General features: G+C 42.3%; 3 protein-coding genes across 3 annotated transcripts; all 3 read left to right on the top strand.

Moving 5' to 3' along the window:
* Positions 1-198: 198 nt before the first annotated feature.
* On the top strand, positions 199-2,647 carry LOC148099984 (uncharacterized). Its single transcript, XM_087849759.1, has 2 exons — positions 199-980; positions 1,963-2,647. The coding sequence occupies exons 1-2, from the start codon at positions 199-201 to the stop codon at positions 2,645-2,647; spliced, it is 1,467 nt and encodes a 488-aa protein (XP_087705885.1).
* Positions 2,648-6,837: 4,190 nt separating this feature from the next.
* Positions 6,838-8,549, top strand: LOC148099983 (uncharacterized). Its single transcript, XM_087849758.1, has one exon. It carries the CDS (start codon positions 6,859-6,861, stop codon positions 8,371-8,373), a length of 1,515 nt encoding a protein of 504 aa, XP_087705884.1. The 5' UTR covers positions 6,838-6,858; the 3' UTR covers positions 8,374-8,549.
* Positions 8,550-17,560: 9,011 nt separating this feature from the next.
* LOC148099982 (collagen alpha-1(XX) chain-like) lies at positions 17,561-19,295 on the top strand. Its single transcript, XM_087849757.1, has 3 exons — positions 17,561-17,669; positions 18,822-18,967; positions 19,113-19,295. The coding sequence occupies exons 1-3, from the start codon at positions 17,561-17,563 to the stop codon at positions 19,293-19,295; spliced, it is 438 nt and encodes a 145-aa protein (XP_087705883.1).
* The last annotated feature ends 1,940 nt before the right edge of the window (positions 19,296-21,235 follow it).

Below are 21,235 nucleotides of genomic sequence, written 5' to 3'. Positions count from 1 at the left end.
GGTGAGGGTCCCAGAATTGGGTGAGGGTCCCAGAACTGGGTTAGGGTCCCGAAAGATTGGGTTGGTGTCCCGAGCAGTCCGGTGCAAGTCCGGAGTAGGCCTATTTTGTGTTGTCGTTGTTGTTGTTGTGTGAGTGTGTTTGTGTGAGTGCGTGCGGAGCAGAACACGTGGTCTGTGACGCCACCAGCTGTTGTTATTATGGGTTCCCAAGCAACCAAGAGTGTGTCAGAGCGTGACGAGAAGTTTATGATGAAATTCGCTCCCGGCAGCGCAAAGTATTTAGGACATTGGCGCAAAAAATATGATTTTGAAGGTAAATTGGTTGTAGGACAATGTCAAATGTTAGTAGACCAGTTGACAGTAAAGGCAGCTTGTGCAAAAGGGAAATTGAAACAGGAGAGAGAGTTACAACTGGCGTCCGCTAAACTGTGGTTAGAGCAGGCGCAGAAAAGACAGGAGGCAGCGAACGTGAAGAGAGCAGCTTTGCAGGCATTAGCTGTGAAACCTGAAGATGAGACGGTGCGGTCTACTTCAGTGGTACTGACGTTAAGGGACCAACAGCGTAGAGCAGCATTAGAGAGGGAGAGAGAGGCCAGAGAGGAGGAAGAAAAGCAGGAGCAGGAGAAGAGAGAGAGAGAGGAGGAGGATAGAGTACGGCAGGAGTTTGGGGATGCCGCAGCAAAATATTTAAGCCCTTATGGAACTAGATCCAAAACTAAGAGGGATGAGGCGAGTGCAGCTGGTATGCCTGTCTACCCTATCCATGATACCTTTCCCATGGTAGAGGTTGCGAATCCTCATTTTGGTGTTGAAAATGACCAAAGCCGTGTTATTTGTGTTTACAGGCCATGGACTGAATCTGAATGTTCAGAGGCATGTAAAGATTTAGGAAACCCGTTGACTAATGTTAATGAATTTATCGCCCGACACAAGCAACTCTGCTCCTCGTACCGCTTAAATGGTCAGGAAACAGAAGCCACTTTTATAGAACTTTATTAATCCCTCGGGTAGGTTCCTCTGGGAAATTTGTTTTCCAAAAAGCACAGCACCGACAGAAGTTACAGAGTCAAGAATATTTATATATATATATATATATATATATATATATATATATATATATATATATATATATATATATATATATATATATATATATATATATATATATATACATATACATATATATATACATACACACACACACACACACACACACACACACACATATATAAATACAAAGACATATATAGATAAAATATACAAAGGGGATAAATAGAATAAATAGGAATAAAAATAAAAATAAAAATACAAGTGAATTGCACATTTCAAGTATGATTGTTAACAAAAAGTATTGCACAAAGGTATTACACAGTGAAGTGGAGAGACACTACAGCTTAGTTGTTCCCCCCTCCTTTGTCCTCCTGTTTCCCCTCCCTCTCCCCTCCAGAGAGGAGTTAAACAGTCTGATGGCGTGTGGGACAAAGGAGTTTTTAAGTCTGTTGGTTCTTGTCTTTGGGAGAAGCAACCTGTCACTGAACAGACTCTTCTGGTTGTTTATGGCCGTGTGCAGAGGATGCCCAGCATTGTCCATAATATCCAGCAGTTTCTTTAGTGTCCTTTTCTCTGCCACTGTCACCAGAGTGTCCAGCTTCATGCCAACCACAGAGCCAGCCTTCCTGATCAGTTTTTCCAGCCTGGATGAGTCCTTCTTTGCTGTGCTGCTCCCCCAGCACACCACAGCATAGAAAAGTACTCCAGCAACCACCGACTGGTAAAACATCCTCAGGAGCTTCCTGCAGATGTTAAAAGACCTCAGCCTCCTGAGGAAGTACAGTCGGCTTTGGGCTTTTTTGTACAGGTGCTCTGTGTTGCATGACCAGTCCAGTTTATTGTCCAGTTTATTGTCCACCCACAGCCCGAGGTACTTGTACTTGTTGACCACCTCCACCTCCTCCCCCTCTATTTTAGAAAGTGTCTCACATATAACTGGGCTCGGGTGCGAGGCACCTACACAGGGAGGGATGGTAATACCGTCCTACCCTATGGCCATGCAAATTTAAGAGGCCAAGTTGATGGGGTTTATGAGCGTCTTAGAAATACCTTTAAAGCTTCTGTAGATTACAACAAAATCGCCCAATGCATTCAGAAAGCAGGAGAGGATGTTCATGAGTTCAGGGCGAGATTAGAGGAAGTTTTCAAAGAACATAGCGGCCTTGAAGAGAGTGCAGAGAAGGCCAGCCCATATCAGCAACAGTTAAAACATGCTTTGATGAATGGCTTTCATTCACCCATTGCTGATTTCATCAGAAAACAAAATGTTAGTCATAACACTGACGGGTCCGTTGAATGCATGAACTGGGCCCGCCATGCACAGGAAGTCATTAAAAATAAAAAAAAGAAGTCACAAAGCTCTGAGGCCGCTGCTTTTTTAGCAGGTGAAATTTTGTTTCAGGGACAGGCTGGAAGAGGGCAAAACAGAGGCAGGAGTAGGAGAGGTAGAGGCCCATGGCGACCCCAGGATAACCGTAGAAGAGATGAGAGGTGTTATCAATGCGGGGAGAGGGGCCACTTTGCCAGAGAATGCCCCGAGAACAAACCTGAGGAGTATAGACAGCCGTATTCACAAAATCCATCATATAATAAATGACTAGCACCTGTTGACACTGCTAACACACATACATGTACAAACGATCCCTTAGCTTGCCAGAATCTACAACAGCCTGTGTTTCAGACTCTAGATTTGACTGAAGTATTGTTAAATCTGTCAGGAAAAGAAGTAAAACCAGTTCGCATGTTAACTGTGCAAGGCAAAACTGTTCAATTTCTGTGTGATTCAGGTGCAGATAAGACTGTTTTAAAAGATCATGTGTCAGGAGTTGATCCTTCAAATGGCACAATTTATGTGAAGTCTGCAAATGGTCAGTTAAATCAGCATAGAATCTCTAAACCAGTGTGGATTAGAGATTCTACCACAGGAGAGGCAGCTCAGGGTTCAGTTGTAATGTGCCCAACTTGTCCGGTGAACCTCTTGGGAAGAGATATGATGATGAAACTTGGAATTTCAATAATTCCAACATCCATTGGGATGATAGCTGCAGGAAAAGGTGAAACTGCTGAGACAATGGTTCATCAGGACAGTGGGGATTTGCATTGTTACTGGACACTTGACCTGTCGGCCTCCAGACCTGATCAAATAAACTGTAAACTGTTAGCTGCAGCTGAGGAAATGTTGACAACTAACCATGACATACAGCCACCAGAAGACTTGCATGTCACACTGAGATTTAAGACCATGCCTGGGCCTGATGAGGCCTACACAGATAAAGTGCTGAAATTAGGGCCACAGAGAATCACCATAAAGGCAATATATACTGATGGTGAAACCATGGCTGGATGTAGTGTGATCCTTTCTGAAGCTGCACAACAACTTTTTACAGGGCAAACACCACATATTTCACTGACAAAGAGTGGCACAACTGAGTGGACAGACTTAACATCTTTGGTGAGACAGGGGGAGAGTGTTGGAATGTGGCAGCAAGCTGGAGGGGGTTGGGAGACAGACATGCAGCACAGCATCTTTCGTAAAAAGCTGGGATGGGTGACACATGCTACACCACAAACACATTTAAAGGGGAGTGAGAATGACACAGCAGAATGATATGTTGTAGATGTCAAAGATCACCCGGAGCTTAAACAGGTCCCAGAGAAGCTCTGGTCTACTGGGAAGACTGATGTGGGGCTAATAACAACAGCGAGTCCAGTAGTAATAAAGCCCAAAACGTCTTTTAGGCCAAGAGTGAAACAATATCCCTTGAAGCCTGATGCAGTGGAAGGCATTAAACCAGTAATAGAGGATATGATTAAAGCAGGGATACTAGTTGAAGCTCCACAAGCAGTGTGTAACACACCCATCTTCCCAGTTAGAAAGGCTGATTCACAGTCGTGGCACATGATTCAAGATTTAAGAGCTGTAAATCAGGCAGTGGAGAGTATAGCTCCATGCGTCCCCGACCCCCACACCTTGTTAAATCAGCTTAAGCCAGACAAGACACACTTCACTGTGGTAGATTTAAGTAATGCTTTCTTTTCCATACCAGTACATGAGAATTCACAAGGCTGGTTTGGTTTCACGTATCAAGGCAAAAAATACACATACACCAGATTGCCGCAAGGTTTTTGTGACAGTCCTACAATTTTCACACAGAATATTACAAATTGTCTGTCTGATTTTGTGATTCCATCACATTCACAGATGTTGGTATATGTCGATGACATTTTAATTGCATCCAATTCAGAGAAGAACTGTAAAGACATATCATTGGCATTGCTGACTCACTTAGCCGAGACAGGTAACAAGGCCTCACTTTCAAAGCTACAGTGGGTGAAGACAGAAGTGAAATTTTTAGGACATCTGCTTAGTGCAGCAGGGAAAAGCATACACCCAGAGAGGAAAACAGCTATCTTGGCAGCACCTAGGCCAGTGACAAAGAAACACATGATGCAATTCCTAGGGTTGCTAAATTTCTGTCGATCGTGGATGCCCCATTACTCTGAAATTGCGCAGCCATTATTAGATATGATGTACAGTAAACCTTTAGCTATGTCAGAAAGTTTAAGTTGGACCCCTGAGGGGGAGCAAGCTCTGTGCATGCTGAAACAGATGCTGACAGGAGCATCGGTTCTAGGACTTCCAGATTATAACAAGCCTTTTGTTCAAACTGTTGACTGTAAAGGGCATTTTATGACATCCATGTTAGCACAAGAATGTGGAGGTGGAATGAAGCCAGTAGCTTATTATTCTAAGAGGCTGGATCCAGTGGCTTGTGCCTTACCTCACTGTGTGCGATCTGTGTGTGCAGCCGCTGAAGCCGTAAAGTGTTCTGGTGAAATTGTTTTGTTTCACCCTTTGACCCTGCTAGTTCCACATGAGGTGGATGTTTTATTGCTGCAGACTAAAATGACATTCTTGTCACCTGCAAGACACTTATCTTTAATGTCACTGTTGCTCTCCCAGCCACACATAACTATTAAGCGGTGTACAACTTTGAATCCCTCTACACTGTTGCCCACAGAAGAGGAGGGTACACCACATGTGTGTAGTGAGCATGTAGAAACACAGTGTAAACCTAGAAGTGATTTAACGGACATACCACTCACTGAGGGCAAGGTTTGGTTTGTTGATGGTTCCAGTTTTAAAACAGCAGAGGGAAAGACTAAAACGGGCTTTGCTGTTGTGGATGATGTGCAGGTCATCCGTGCTGGGCAGTTATCACATTCCATGTCTGCCCAAGCAGCTGAGATAGTGGCTCTGACGGAAGCCTGCAAAGCAGCTGAGGGGCAGGTAGTGACTATATATACAGACAGTCAGTATGCATATGCTACACTTCATTTCTTTGCCACTCAGTGGTCAAGACAAGGCATGACAACATCAACAGGGAAACCTGTGGAGCATGCGACACTTTTGCAGGCCCTGTTGAAAGCAGTCTTACTGCCTAGTAAAGTTGCGGTTTGTAAATGTGCAGCACACACACGTGGCACTGACCCCATTGTACTAGGCAACGCCTTTGCAGATAAAATTGCAAAGGAAGCGGCCCTTGGAACACATGGGGTTCATATTCTGGTGTCTCAGGAGCAAACTATGCCCATCACACATGATGTGCTAGCAGACATGCAGTCACACTCACCTCCAGCTGAGAAGCAGCTGTGGCTCACTAAAGGAGCAAGCCTGCGAGGTGATGTCTACTATCTTTGTGATAAACCTATATTGCCTAAAAACTTATATAGGACTGCTGCAATTTTGAGCCATGGGCTTTGCCACGTCTCAACAGCCGGGATGTTAGCAGCTGTCGAACGGCAGTTTTTCACACTGGGATTCAATGCTTATTCAAAACATTTTTGTAAAGCATGTTTGATATGTTGTAAACATAATGCTCAGGGGAACCTCAGACCTAAAAGAGGAAGGTTTCCCAGACCCAGCTACCCATTTGAAGTAATCCATATGGATTTCATTGAGTTGTCTAACTGTAACACCTACAGGTACTGCCTGGTAATTGTGTGCCCGTTCTCAAATTGTCCCCACTAAGAAAGCAGATGCTATTTCAGTGGCTAAAGCGATATGCAAAAATGTGATCCCAGAGCATGGGATCCCCCAAACTATTTACAGTGACAATGGTCCTCATTTTGTGAATGAAGTAATTGAGAAAATGTCACAACATCTGGGGATAACGCTGAAAAACCACTGCTCATACCACCCACAAAGTGCAGGGCTGGTTGAAAGGACTAATGGCACAGTAAAGCTGAGACTCAGGAAAACAATGGAGGAAACAGGCAGAACATGGGTAGACTGCATTGAGCTAGTGAAAATGTATATGAGGATCACGCCAACTGATAATGGCCTTACGCCTTTTGAAATAATATATGGCAGGCCATTTAGAGTTCCAGTGTTCTGTAATGATAATGATAAAGCAGCAGAAGAAAACACACTAGCAGACTGGATGCTTAAAATGCTTAAAAGCAAAGAAGTCATGAGTGCAAATAATCTGCCAGATGATTCTGTTTCTGTACAGGAAGAACGTCTGAAGCCAGGGGACTGGGTGCTGATAAAGGTCATAAAGAGGAAGTGCTGGTCGAAGCCACGGTGGGACGGACCATACCAGGCTCTGCTGACAACACCAACAGCTGTGAAAATCGCAGAATGACCCACCTGGATACACCAAAGCCACTGCAAAAAGGTGACACACATCCAGGCCAGCTCGGAGTAAGTGGCAGGAAGACCGGGTACAAAGGGGGGGGAAAGCCTCCAGGGCCCTTCGTCTCAATCCGGTGAAGAAACCAACTGAGCCACAGGTACTCATCAGAATGGCTGGTAAAGTGTTGTCTACCCTGCTGAGTGTAATGGCTTTGATGTCTTCATGGTCAGCTGTGGAGACCCTGTATGTCCAAGGAAACCACACCCAATACCCTCATGGCTATTCTACAAACTTTTGGTGGCAGTTTATGAATACAACTGCTCACTTGAACAATAGGACAGACTGCTATGTGTGTGCTCATATGCCGTTATCGGCATATACATCTGGACTGTGGCCGTACAGCATACCAGAGGACAGGAGTTGGTGTCTGTTGGGCTTAGCAACTCATCCTGGCAACAGAGTCCTCTGGTCCAAGGCCAATTATAGTACACCTCTGAACATCACCTGGAGTAAGTCGCCACTTCTAAACGTGAATTGTTCTGGGCAAACTGACTTATTGGCCTGGCCTCAAGTGTCAGACCCACTGCCAGACATAATATTGCTGAACAAGCTGAACACAGCTCAATTGCCGTTGTGTGTGATGAACAATGGATCACTGTCAGTGGGGGAGCTGCCGCTTCGCTTATGTGGATACATATACACCTACTGCCCTCCAGAGAATGAGAGCAGGTGTATGAAATGCTTGACCAGTGCAAAGTGTGCTGAGAACTTGACATTAAGGAGGACTGAATGCAAGTTCAACCTGGCTTACAGAATACCAGTAAAAGCAAAAAGTCAGAAGTGGACAGGCTGTGCAAGGACGGTGCCGAGCAGTAAAGGAACAAGAGTTTTGGCTGATTGGTATTTCCTGTGTGGACATAAAGCCTATCTATCACTCCCTGAGGGATGGGGAGGATTGTGTGCTTTAGTGAAGTTATCGGATCATGTCTTCTTCATGGACAGAGTTGAACATCACCCTAGCAACCGACGGAAGCGTGAGGTGGATATAGCCTCACCGAACTTTTTTGGAGTGACAGTAGACACTGGAGTGCCGCGAGAATTCCGCATTTGGAGTGGAGGAGCTAAATTCTTCCAAAGTCTGATCCCAAACATAGGAGTTGCAGAGGTGCGGGATCATGTGGAGATCAACCGGTATGCCTTACTGCGACACATTAATCTCACTAAGACACTGGGAACAGTCTTAGCGGAGGAGCAAAAGGCCATCAGAACGATGGTACTGCAGAACAGGCTGACCCTGGACTTGATAACAGCATCACAAGGAGGAGTGTGTAAGCTGATTGGAGAGACGTGTTGTACGTTTATCCCAGATGGATATACGACTGGAGGAGACATCTATGAGGCACTGCAGAACTTAACTGCTCTGCAGAAATATGTGGCGGACCACACATCAGGAGGAGACGCGTCACGAGGTTGGATAGCCTGGTTGACATCTGGACCATGGTGGAATATGTTCTTAAAGTTTTTGACTCCCATTCTTACATTATTGGCGTTGCTTTGCTTGTTTACAGGTTGCATTTTGCCATGTGTAAGATCAATGGTGAATAAAATGATTGCTAACACCTTTACCAATTACATACTGTTGCAGCAGAGTGACGTGGATGTTAAGGCTAATATGTTTGTATGAAATGAAGCCTGCACTGAAAATGTTGACAAGTGGTGTAGAGCTGAAGATATATATACGCCGTATAGCCTTAAAAAATGACAATACAGGGTGGTGATGATGGGTTTAGATTTTATTATTGTCATTTGTATTAGGAAATATTTAACCATATATGCTTAGAGATGTATAATCAATTGTGTAGTGATAGGATGTGTGATTTTTAGCAGGCTGCAAAGGCTTGGTGTGCATTCCAGATTGTTCTGGAATCCACACCTACATCCTGGGAGCATGGGAAGAGGTCGTACCTTGTTTTATTGTTTTACGGTAGGATAAACGTAGCTATATCTGTTTTCGTCTGAGTGCCTTTTGTTTAGATGAACTGCTGGACTTTCCAGACCAGTAGGTTTAGGGAAGTCATTTATGGGGTCACACTCTGACCCCCCCCCCCCCCCCCCCCACACACACACACACACACACAGTATTCTTTGTTCACATGTTTACTTATGTAAGATGTTATATGTTAATGACCCTGTGCATATTCATGTAACCACAATAAAAGGAGTGCTATGGGGAACCTGGCTGAGAGACTGACGGAGATCAAGTGGTGGAACGACACTTGGCTCCAGGCAGGTCTCCCTCATGGATGAGTAACACAAAGAACTTTGGTGCCTTGTGTCTTGCTTTTTGCTGTGTAGCAAATTGTCCTTAACGTTCCAGCGAATAGGTTCATGCTACAAACCTATCAAAAAGTGTGTCCATCACAAGCCCACCACCATGATCTTGAGGCAACAATCGTGAAAACTGATCTTAACTGAGAGTGTTGGATGTCCTCATTGTTGCAGAGCACATGGACAGCATACTCACCTGGTTCTGTGGGCCAGCAGCACATGTCACACCATCCATCACCCTTGTCATCACATTCAATCTTGGTCTGAGAGAAACCTGAAGAGAAATAGAGCAACTTCAGAGAAGAAACTCATGACATATATATGTATATATATATATATATACATATACATATATATATATATATACATATATATATATATACATATATATGTATATACATATATATGTATATATATATATATGTATATATGTGTATATACATATATATATATATGTATATATATATATATATATACACATATATATATATATATATAAAACTAGACTTTATGTATATTATGTAAGGTGTGGATATATAAATATATGTACAACTCTGTGTATATATGTTTATGGACAGGCATGCAATGTAGTGACAAGGATTGACAAGAACTAATATTGCATAATAGTGCACATAAAAGCTAATACTAATATGGTGTATTGTAGGCTGCAGGTACTTTGTTGTGAGTCTGACAACGATTGGAAGGACAGACCTTCTCCTGGTTCTCTCTTGTCTCCTGAATCTCTCCTGGTTGGGGGTTGGGGAAGGGTATATTTGCACAACAAAAGCAGGAGAACAATGGAGCTGAAGGCCTCTCAGCGGGGTGCTAGGAGGTGTTAGGTTCAGGGGAATTTACGCAAATTTGCGCAGGGTCAGTAAATCTAGTAGTAGGGACTTGCACCAGGAAAAAAAGGGGTCAGTAATTCTAGTGTTAATATTAAGCATTTATATGATTATTTTGATAAATTGCTGTGATTCAATCTGAAACCAAATTTGAGTCTATTCTGAAAACAAGACATTTCTAATTGACCGCAGACTTTTGAGCTGTAGTCTACATTGTAATGATAGTGTATGGTTATTGATTAGAGCAGATGATATGAGACTATCAGGAGAGACTGTTAAAAAGCTATGAGCTGTCTTGATGCAGAGAAAGTGGAGTTTGTCATCCTGGAGCTGCTGCCAAGATTGAATGATGCTCTGCCTCTGTGGTCAAGTTCAGACATAGGCTTTAAGCAACCATGAGCCACTGATAAGCGTGATAGATTAATAAGCATGTATAAAGTGGACTTGTTAAACAGCTCTGATAGGAGAAAGTCAATGAGCACGCAATAAAGTGGACTTGTTAGGGACAGTTTACCATCAGCCTTGATAAAGTTTAACTTCATTTGTATTGAAAGACAGACTTTAAAGAAGATTCTTATTTGAAACTGGTGATAAAATCCAGGTCAGATACAGTTACATACAAACATACAGTACACACTACTGCTCAAAGGTCAGAGGTCAGTTAGAAAAGTCCCTGATTTTAATAGAAAATTGGCTTTAATGTAACATCACATGAAGGTTATCAGTAATGTTTCACAGCTTTAATCAAATCCTTCATCATCCATAAGTTGTGATGGAAAAATGTCTGCAAGCGTGCAGGAGCCCATTTTTAGAGACAATCACTCCTGTGTTATAATGTTCATTGAAGTTTATCAGGTCAGACGACCAACAGATGATAAGAAATATAATCTTACTAATTATTAGAGTTGAAAAGTACTTTGCTAAGCAAAATTCAATGAGGTTAGGCTGGAGATTGAGACGTTAACATAAAAGGTTCAGTTGGTGATGCATGAAAGAAAATAATTTTCTTCTACAAATCTATTGGAGAATTCTGATTGTAAGAAATGAAAAATATTCAAAGACTGAAAGAGTTGCACACAGTAGAAATTTTGTATTCATCGTTTATCTTGGTTTTCTTCTGATTTTAGTATCTATTTGTGAGTGTAGTTTTTATTTGCATGATTTTATTCTGTTTGTATCGCATGTTTTTAGTGTGTCATTCTACGTTGTTTTAATCCACTGTGGATTAGCTGGGCATTGGAAAAATTAGCTGATAGTGATCACATGTTGAGGCATAGGTGTGTCCAGAGGTGTCCTTTCAGCTGTTTTATAGGTTGTATTAAAAGGAAGCAAGCTGAGCACTGGAAGGAGAGAGGCCCTAGATTGGAAGAGGAACGCATGAAGGCCAGGTGGAAAAGAGGGAGCCGCTGCGTGATCGTGGGGGGTGCGACGCCTCGTCTGGAGACCGGTCAGCGTGATGTGGTGACCCAGTCCCGACAGCAGGAACGGCGACAGTAGGAGACAACGTGTGTGATTGACATCAGGGCAGATGTATACCACTGCCTGCATTTGTCAGTAGCGTCTCACTGTTGTTCACTGGGTGCAGCCGTGTTGGGAGAGGGTCGCCATGGCTATAAGCCAGGGCAGCTTCCGGGATGATGGTTCTGGCTCCTATTTGTTTTTACTTACAGGTGATGACGTGAGGGGAGCCGCGGTGGTATCGAGCGACGGACTCCAATGCAGAATGCGAACTGGGCTGGGATGTGATGGGCCCAGTGGACGGATGAGACTGGGAAAGGAGGCTCCTCGTCTGCCTGACACGAGGCTGGCGTGGACCCCGCTCAGCAAGAGGAATTTCTGTCCAGCTCAAGAACACACAAGGAATATTCGTCCTGGGTTGTGGGACTGGGTGGGATTTCTGTGCATGAAGAGAATTGTATTTTGACCAGTTTTAGAATAATCTTATCCAGTCTCAGTGGGAATTTTAGCATATCGAGAAAGTTTCATTGTATACTTTATTTCTTAGTATCTGGTTTGTTTTATTCCTGCTGTCCACCTCGTAGAATAAACATGAATGAAACAATACTTTCCTTTCAAAAACAATATTTTAGTCAAGGCTAGCGGAAAGTTTCATATATATCATGAACATCTTTCCTCTTTGTCTTCCTGTAGTTTAGTTTCATTTTCTTACCCCAACCGGTGGAGGCAGATGGCCCCTCCCTGATTCTGGTTCTGCCGAAAATGGAGTTTTTCCTTCCCACTGTTGCCAAGTTCTTGCTCATAGGGGGTCATTTGATTGTTGGGGCTTTCTCTGTATTATTGCACAACCTTTATCTTACCATATATTTCAAGTTTATATGTTGTGAATTGGCTTGATTTAAATCAAATTGAACTCATTCAATTAAAACCAAATATAACTTGTAATCCAATCTATTCAAATGTAAAGTCATCTCACTCAATTTGGACTAGCACTGAAAAATACACTGACATCCTCTGTTTCCCAATTAACAGATCAGAGGTTGATGTTTTATTCATGACTCAATACTTGAATGGTTTTATCCTGTTTATAAATAAACATTTAAAAAGGACATTGCTTCATTGTCTGATTCATTCTTTGTCTGTGTCAGTCCTTAATACACACACATGTATACAATAATTCTAGTTGCCACAGTCTCTGGAGATCCTATGCTCTGTTTTCTTATACTTTTCTTCACTGTTTACCTCATTTTGCCCAATAAAATGTACATTTTTGTAAACAATGACTTGTTTTGGGCCATTAAAAAAACTGTCTCCATATGAGGACGTACTTGAAGAGAAAAAGTCACCACTTTGCATTTTACAAATCAAGTAAACAAACACGGGGCTGTTTATCATATAACTAACTTTTAGGTCTGTGGGATGGAAGGATGGGAGCTTTAAATGTTGTGCCTCCATAATTATTCTAGAGTCTTTACAATGTTCAGCCCCTGCTGTGATTTGGTGCTACATACATAAACTTGGAATGAATTAATCCACCTGTTCACAGGAGATCACAGGAAGATGACACCAAACATCAGAAGATCTTGTTGTGCGCCACAGTAAAAGGGTGGTTTCTTGGGGCTAAAAGCACATAATAAACTACAGCAGAAGCTCAAATAAAGCAGGAAATAAGCAGGCAGCACTTGATCTGCTAATGCACGTTTCCCACTTTTATTGTTGCCTCATTCACTAACAGTTCAATGGTGCAAGATTACCATACACAGAATTAGGATATCTGCTTGACACATCTATGCTGTACAGCGAATGGATTATAATTATTACAAATACAGTAAACATATTTACATTTTAGTTCAAGCTCCATACAACATAGATATTTACAAAGTATGAAAATGAAACCGGTCTGACAAATAATAAACAGCGTTAATGACGTTTTTTTTTTCTTTTCTTTTGGTGAACAAATCTGAAAGGGGGCGGGGTTAACTGATATTAATTGTCTGAGGTGGAAAATATCATGGCTAGTTTTGTTTGAAAGGCATCAACAGAAAAACACACACAGATGTATATGAGGTAGATTTGAGACTTGATCTGTGCATAGGTGCATCTTTGATGTGCAGCTCAGAGATCCACAATCCAACACGTTTCTGTTTCTCTGACCGTCAGGCTGGCTGACCCGAGGTCACGTCAGAGCTTTATTTTTCATCTATATGTAACAGACAGTTGGTACCTCTCCTTCCACGCATTTCATACGACACAGCAGACAGACTGCTGGTTGGTTGACCAGAGTTTTTCAATACCTTTCTGCATTAACACATCTCGAGAGGCGTAGGCGCCAAAAAGTGAATCCGAAGCCAAATGTAGCAGCTGCAGCACGGCACACAGAGCAAATATTTTCATGGGGTAGTATCAGAAATAAGACCTTTGAATATGTAGTCCCTTTAACTTCTTTCCTTCTATTAAACCATTCATTCATTCTTTTTCCTTACGTCCTTCTAACCTTTTCACTGTGTTTTCTTTGCGTCTTTACAACAAGAGTGTAAAGTTAATAGCAGTAAATGTCAAGGCTTTCTGATTCTCAGTGAGATAGAGCGAGCTAGAGGAGCAGAGAGGGATGTGTTAAATGAGGGTTAACTACCACACTCATCCCAGAACAGACTAACCCTGTTAGTGAGTCAGTATTTTACTGACTCACTAACTGACACTGGCACTATCGGGGGTTTAGAGGCGGCGTATGTACACAGATTGAGGAGGATCTAAGTATGACGTGGATGACAGAGGAAATCGGGCGTGGCCCTCCTGTCAAAGTTCCATAAAGCCTTTGAATGAAAACAAACGTCGTTGTGACAGTGATGTACACTGTCTTGTTGGTACATATGTATCAATCTAATAAACTTAAACCTACACCATCCTCCCTATTCTGGTATTCTAAACAGTACTTAGCCGAAACCCAAAGACTGGTTGAGTTAACTTCCTGAACGATCTACAACATATGGTGGAAACCTGAAATTAAGACAGAGAAGACTAGAGGTGAGACATGACCATTACTGAATATTAAAAATAATAAATGACAGATTTAGTGATATTTTCATAAACTATTTATTTAACACATCAATAAACAGCATGGCAGGGCAAAATATGTTTTTCTAACATGGCAACCTTTGCCACCGTGGCAGCACGGTGGTTAGCACTGTTGCCGCACAGCAAGAAGCTCCTGACTTCAATTCCAACATCAGGCCGGGGTCTTTCTGTGTGGAGTTTGCATGTTCTCCCCGTGTTTGCGTGGGTTCCCTCCGGGTACTCCGGCTTCCTCCCACCGTCCAAAGACATGCAGCTTGTGGGGATAGGTTAATTGGATAATCCAAATTGTCACTAGGTGTGAATTTGAGTGCGAATGGTTGTTTGTTCCTGTGTGTTGGCCCTGCGACAGACTGGCGACCTGTCCAGGGTGTACCCTGCCTCTTGCCCTATGATAGCTGGGATAGGCTCCAGCGCCCCCCGCGACCCTGGAAAGGATAAGCGGAAGTGAATGAATGGATGGCAACCTTTTAAAAGTGAAAGGAGACAGAAAGACAGGTGAGAAAGAATAAAACTTAACTGACTTTTTGATGGCATTTTACACAAAGTACTAGTACAGTATCTAGAAAATGTGGGAAAATACTGGCATCATGTACAGTACTTTCTTCTGAAGAAATTATGTTGGGACCCTGAAAAAAACTTACTATGTACAATAATGGATTTCTATACATTTGACTTCACATGAAAACTTTGGTTGTAAGATTTGGATAATTATTTATTAAAAGCTAGAAATTTTAAATGAGAATAAGAAAGAAAAGTATTTCTTTGTGCCCCCCTTTCCCTGTTAATGCTCTACCTGGCCTTTTTATGTTTCCCTCTCACCAGATAACCAGCAGCTTTTATGGCTCCAACAAACATCAGCTGATACTAGAAAGTAATATTAAATCAATTCTAACAACAGCTTATCAAGTTTAAAGGCGCTTCTGCTGTTTAACACGACCTCCGCTAGTTTCCTCTTTCTGGCGCAAAGCGGGAGATAAACAAGCAAGAAAGACGGGACTTGCGGCAGAAACGCTGATCAGCTGATCATTGATCAGTTTCATGATTGAAGTAGCAGCAGGAGAGGGAGGGGGGAGAATGAGAGCAGAAGAGGCAGCTGACAGCGTAAAGACACAGAATAACTCCAGCTTTTTGTCTTTTTTTTAATTGTAGCTGAAGTATGGGACAAATCCGTGTATTTTCAGCTCAATACGAAACATGTAATATTAACTCTGAATACCAGAGGATTCCGTTTTTTACAGGATGGTAGGCAACTCTACTAACTAACCATATGAATAAAATAAAGTTCACCAGTAACATATAGCACCCACCCAACTGTATAGAAACTCCATCATGCTAGCTAGTACACAGTACGAGTTATTGTAACTGACTGTAAAAAGTTAGCACAACGAAAATAAACTACACCTAAACTTGGTTTGACCCAGATAGACTGCAGGTCATAACTTCTTACCTGAAGCTCATTTCACCTGACAGTCGGACCCGCGGCCGCCTTGGGTCTCTCCACCTCCGCCTCCCCTTTCCCCCATCCACCTGCTGGCTTCCACCACTTGCTAATTTTACTGAAGCTGTGAAAGCTCCACCACAGCCACTACCAAACAATTGAGTTATTTTTACACGTCTGCCAGCATCTGTCCAATCCGCCACCTTTCACTGTTTACACGGTTAAGAAAAAAAAAAGACAACAACAAAACATCGGCTCATTTAAAACGAAAAATTACCATCGGCCCACCCGGCAAATACCCAGTCTGCCCGATGGCCAGTCCAGCTATGCCCCACAGACAGACTGAGGCCCCGCAGCTATTTTTCCTGAAATCTAGGCAGCTAAGATGAGAAGTGGGCTCTTCGGGGAAACTTGTTTTGTAAAGTTGGTTTAGCTAATCCGTAGAGGCGAATGACTTGAGCGTGACTAAAGCAATGATGAGAAAAGCACTGTGTTGCTCTTTTGTCCAGTCATTGATGCTAGCTAAGAGGATGTAATAAATATGTAATAAAGGCAAGATAACAGAGATGCAAAAAAAACAGGTGTGAGTGTGTAAAATTTGGTGAGTATTTGAGTGTAAAAATGTGTGGTCTCCAACTAATGGAAAAGGCTGGTTACGCGATGTGCACATAGTGTTCTTTAAATAGAAGAATTTTTCCCATTCTCATAGCCCGTCATGTGGCGACATGTGGCGGGCTAGCAGGTTAGTAACATACAGGCCCGGGTTCGAGCCCTCGGTTCACCTGGCTCTGTATGTTCACCTGCTAGGGGGAGGTCCAGGCAGGTGATCTTGGAGTGAAAATTCTGAGGGATGAACCTTGTTCAGCCTGGGCTTCCCCTGACTTTTTTCTTTTCTTTCTTTTTTTTCTTTTACCTGCCACAAACAAACAGACCTCCTTGTTGTCATGGCTACCAAGGACCACTCTTCTTGTGCCAACAAGTCATTGCCTCACAAAACATTATTTCCTATGTTTCCCTGTGTTTTTTTTTTTTTTTTTTTTTTTTTTTATCTCTTGTGTTTTAGACAACAAAAAGAAAAGAAAAAGATCTACAGATTCAGGCTTTTCTTTACCTGTGGTAGTCGCGTAGAATGACGTCACTGACACCGGTTTAATATGAAAACAAACTTTCTCAAACAAAAAAAAAAAAAGAAGAAGTGGGTCAGCGTGTCATCTTTACCGAGCACCATACATGTTTTGCCTCACATTAAAATTATTATTTTTCCTTTTCAAAAGTAAATCAGAGAGAAAAAAACAGAGAAGTCAAATATATCAAATTTGCACTAATTCTACAGCCCGGCAGGTGGCGCAGAGCACTTGCCGGCCCCTGGCAGGTTGAAGCACAGACAGGCGCCAGTTTGATTCTCACTCAATCACTCCAAATCCTCTCTGTACCTTCAGTCTGCTAGGGGGATTCCTGGTCTGCGCAGGGAATCCCGATGTATTTTTCTTTTTTGGGGTGTTGGGGCCTTTAGTTATAAAGCTGGGACTATCTCCGTTGTCATGGCTACCAAGAACAACGCCAGCTTGGGGGAGAGCGATAAGCACAGACTCATTCATCCTTTCTCCACTTTCTTTTCACAGCTGCTGCGGTGGGAAACGCTGGGACTTGTGTGGCTATGCAGTTTTTGCGTTGTTGGGAGCTTTTAAGGACCAGCCTTGAATTTTACACATTTGATAAGTGAAGACTGGATGTTTAGTGACGAGAGCTGGGATAATCTGGACAGAATCTGCAGGCTGCATCTCCAAATCAGAAATGGCTTTAGATCTGATGCTAGCAGACAGGCATGCATGTCTCAGGGTGATTACACACTAACACATTGTGATTAATCACACACATTTGTATACATTTTATTCACAAGATAAAAAAAAAAAAAAACACTATACAAAATGTGTTTTTGTGACAGGCTGCTAGTAACAAAGTGCTTAAAGATTTAAAATTGGTTCTTTCCCAAGTTTTCTGTTATGTGCACACACATTCCTCGACTTAGGTGCTTTTTAGTTCTCCAGTAATGGTCAGTGCAAAGTGTTTACACAAACAAAAAACAAAGAAACAAAAACATTACTCAGAAAATGGTCAGGTACAAGAACTGGACTAAAAAGGAGTGGAAAAACCAGATAATGTCCAAAGAAATAGTTCAGCATGTGGCTCACGACTTTTGCACAGTACTGTAAATGTTATTAATAATGAAAGATGTCAAAATGTAGCTTTGTCATTTTGAAAAAATTCCCGTACACATTATTCTTTTCTTCTAGTGAAGGTGCCTCCTCCTTCTGACCTTAGGGTAACTAATTTCTCCTCCAGTCAATGCTAATGTGCTAAGTCACATTAGCAGCAGTGTTCAGCCTAAAAAATACACAAGTTAAAAGTCATGCATTTGAGTCATGCATCCATATTATTTGTTTATTTATTAAATTATTTTTGAGACACTGTTAGTTGTTAGAAGCCAGTGTTTTAATGATAGGACATATATGACAGTAATGAGACAACCTAAGATATCCAAGATTACCACAAAAACACAAATAGAATCACAGAAAGCTTGTTTCTCTCCCGTTAGTCTTTAGGCCCAGTTAGCTTTTACTTTTCTGTGGTCAGTAGCCCTTCATGTCATATTCTGTCTCTATGTACAATATAGCATTACTAATACAATAACCTGTACGTAAATGAACTTCATTGTGTAATTGATGGCAGTTGTCAAAGTACTAGTCACTTAAAGGTTAAATTTCACATCTAAATTCTCATCTTTGAATAACTAGAACTCTGAGCTATGAAATAAATGTAGTGAGGTTAAAGTATCAAATCAAAGTATCAAATTCTCTGTTATACTTTACATTTATTTTCTATAAAAACACTTTGCTCTGCTGCCAAAATAATTTCCTCCTTTAAAGGAACAAAGTGAGGGTTAAGTGTCATTAGCTGTGGTACTTTATCTCTTCTATGATGTTGCTGCAGTGTCTGGTGGAGGCCCAACCAGCCTCACGGTTTCTGATGAGACTGCCGTCAGCATGGTGATCAGCTGGGTACCTCCCAATGCTCATGTCCTCCAGTATCACATGTCCTACATGGCTTTAACTGGAGCTGATAGCCAGGATCACACTGTGAGTGGGTCGTAGTCATTCCATCTTCACCTCTTCTGGCCTTCAGCCGGCTGTCATGTGTCAGAATTCCAGAAATTCCATAAGTCCCAAAACTTTAAATGAGTTCTGACTGTGTTGGGATGATAGTGTTGTTTGTTGTCTGCAGGTGCTGGTCCCTGGTGGAGAGAAGCAGGTGATGCTGGAGTCATTGCAGCCAGATACACGTTACAACATGTTAGTCACCGCTGAGTACCACAACAGAGAAGGAGGCAGCGATTCAGCTCAGGGCAAAACTGGTGAGTCAAAGAAGGAAAGATGCCAAGACAGCTCAAGTGCAACTTCCAGTTAAGACCGACAGGCTTACATGCAAAAAGTGCAAATGTCCCATTACTTTACCCTTACAGGAGGACATGCATACTTGAAGGTTTCCACATATAGAAACATCAAGGTTTTTGGGCAGTATTGTTTTTACAGCACTACACGTACAGTCATTTTGGTCCAGAGACACAGATTCCTTTCTCTGCATAATGATGGGCTCTCTGAACAATGAGACAGCAGCCAGTACCGGTACAATGACAGTACTGCTCTTGATACTTGGTTGGAAGTTCAAAAATTACTGGGTGCACTGTGTCTGCGTTTATTGTCCATGCTAGTGTGCAGATGACATTCTTTGGCTTTGTGTTTTTTGTTTGTTTTCTGGCTTTTTTCTGTCTCTCTAGACACTTTGTGGGTAAGCAGTGCGAGTGTGGTCAGGTCAGACCACTCCAGTATCTGTGTGTCATGGAGACCAGTATCTGCCGTTGATGGATATCCTATTGTAATCCAGGATGTAAAAGGTATTCTGTAATCACTAAAAGGTATTCTGTAATCACGTCTACAGTGATGTGAAAAGGTGTTTGCCCCCTTCCTGATTTCCTAGTGGTTTGCATATTTATCACACTTACATGTTTCAGATGATCAAACTCATTTTAATATTAGACACAGATAAGACAAGTTAATACAAAATGCAGTTTTTAAATGATGATTTCATAGATTAGGGAGAAAGATGATCCAAACCTCCCTGGTCCTGTGTAAAAACAAATTGCCCCTCTTGTTAACACTAGGTTTACTAACCTGCGCAAATTTGCGTAACTTCCCTAAACCCAACTCCCCCTAGAATTACTGGCTTTTTTATTTTCTGGTGCAAGTCCCGAGGTGTTAATCACCCCTGCTGAGATTTTCACAGGTCGTCAGCTCGTTTCTCCTCCAGCTTTTGTTGTGCAAACCACCCATTATCCTTAAGGCCTGGCACATTTGCATTTGTTTACTCTGAGTTGCTCAGAATCAAGTCAGGCCAAACCTCTGTGTTACAACTTTCAGAAATGCCTGCCGTATCTATACAAAATATCCCACACATTGACTGACCTGCAAATATAAAAGACACACATTCACACCTCATTGCCATATTACATATGGGTTATATAAACCCATTTAGAGTGAAGTTCATGTAAATTTACCATTCTCTATTTGTTTATCTTCTGACAACGTAAGATTACAAGTGTGCTCCAAAGCTTCCTTTGCCTGTTAGACGTGGGAATGCTGCAGACCATCAGAGACTGTACGGTACATCAAGCCCGCAGAACAGAGCCGGACTGGAATTTGTCAGTTCATGAACTGATGGCATTCATTTCAATCCTGTTTGTAAGAGCAATCATGTGTCCTGTTGGTGCCATTGTGGATTGCTGGTCAGGAGGATTTCTGGTGTCAGTAATCAAAGAGACAATGCCCCGAGATAGATTCATTTCAATTATGCACCTTCGATTTGATGACAGGGACACGCGGGCAGAACGGGTGAAAACAGACAAATTTGCGGCGATCTCAGACATCTGGACACGCTTCAACAAGAACTGTGCTAAGAGTTTCACTCCAGGAGAACACATGACCATAGATGGACAGCTGTTCCCTACCAAGGTTTGTTGTCCATTCACACAGTATATCGCAACCAAGCCAGACAAATTTGGGATCAAGTTCTGGATGACCACGGATTTGGACACCAAATATGTCTGCAGTGCATCTCCTTACTTGGGAAAGGACCCCAGTCGTCAGAAGGGAGAGAGGCTGGCAGAGAACGTGGTCATGAAACTGATGGAGCCGTTTTTGGATGATGGGAGAAACGTCACAACGGACAATTTCTTTACTTCACTGTCACTGTCGCACAGACTGCTGCAGCGCAAAACAACGTTACTGGGCACGGTGAATAAAGTCCGGCGTGAACTTCCTCAACTTGCAAAAGATACTGCAAAGCGAGAG

The sequence above is a fragment of the Neolamprologus brichardi genome, chromosome 13 (assembly GCF_056152115.1).
Source record: "Neolamprologus brichardi isolate AB-2024 chromosome 13, ASM5615211v1, whole genome shotgun sequence".
NCBI lineage: Eukaryota > Metazoa > Chordata > Actinopteri > Cichliformes > Cichlidae > Neolamprologus > Neolamprologus brichardi.
Note: the sequence above shows the minus strand (reverse complement) of the source record. Positions and strands in the feature narration are given on the sequence as shown.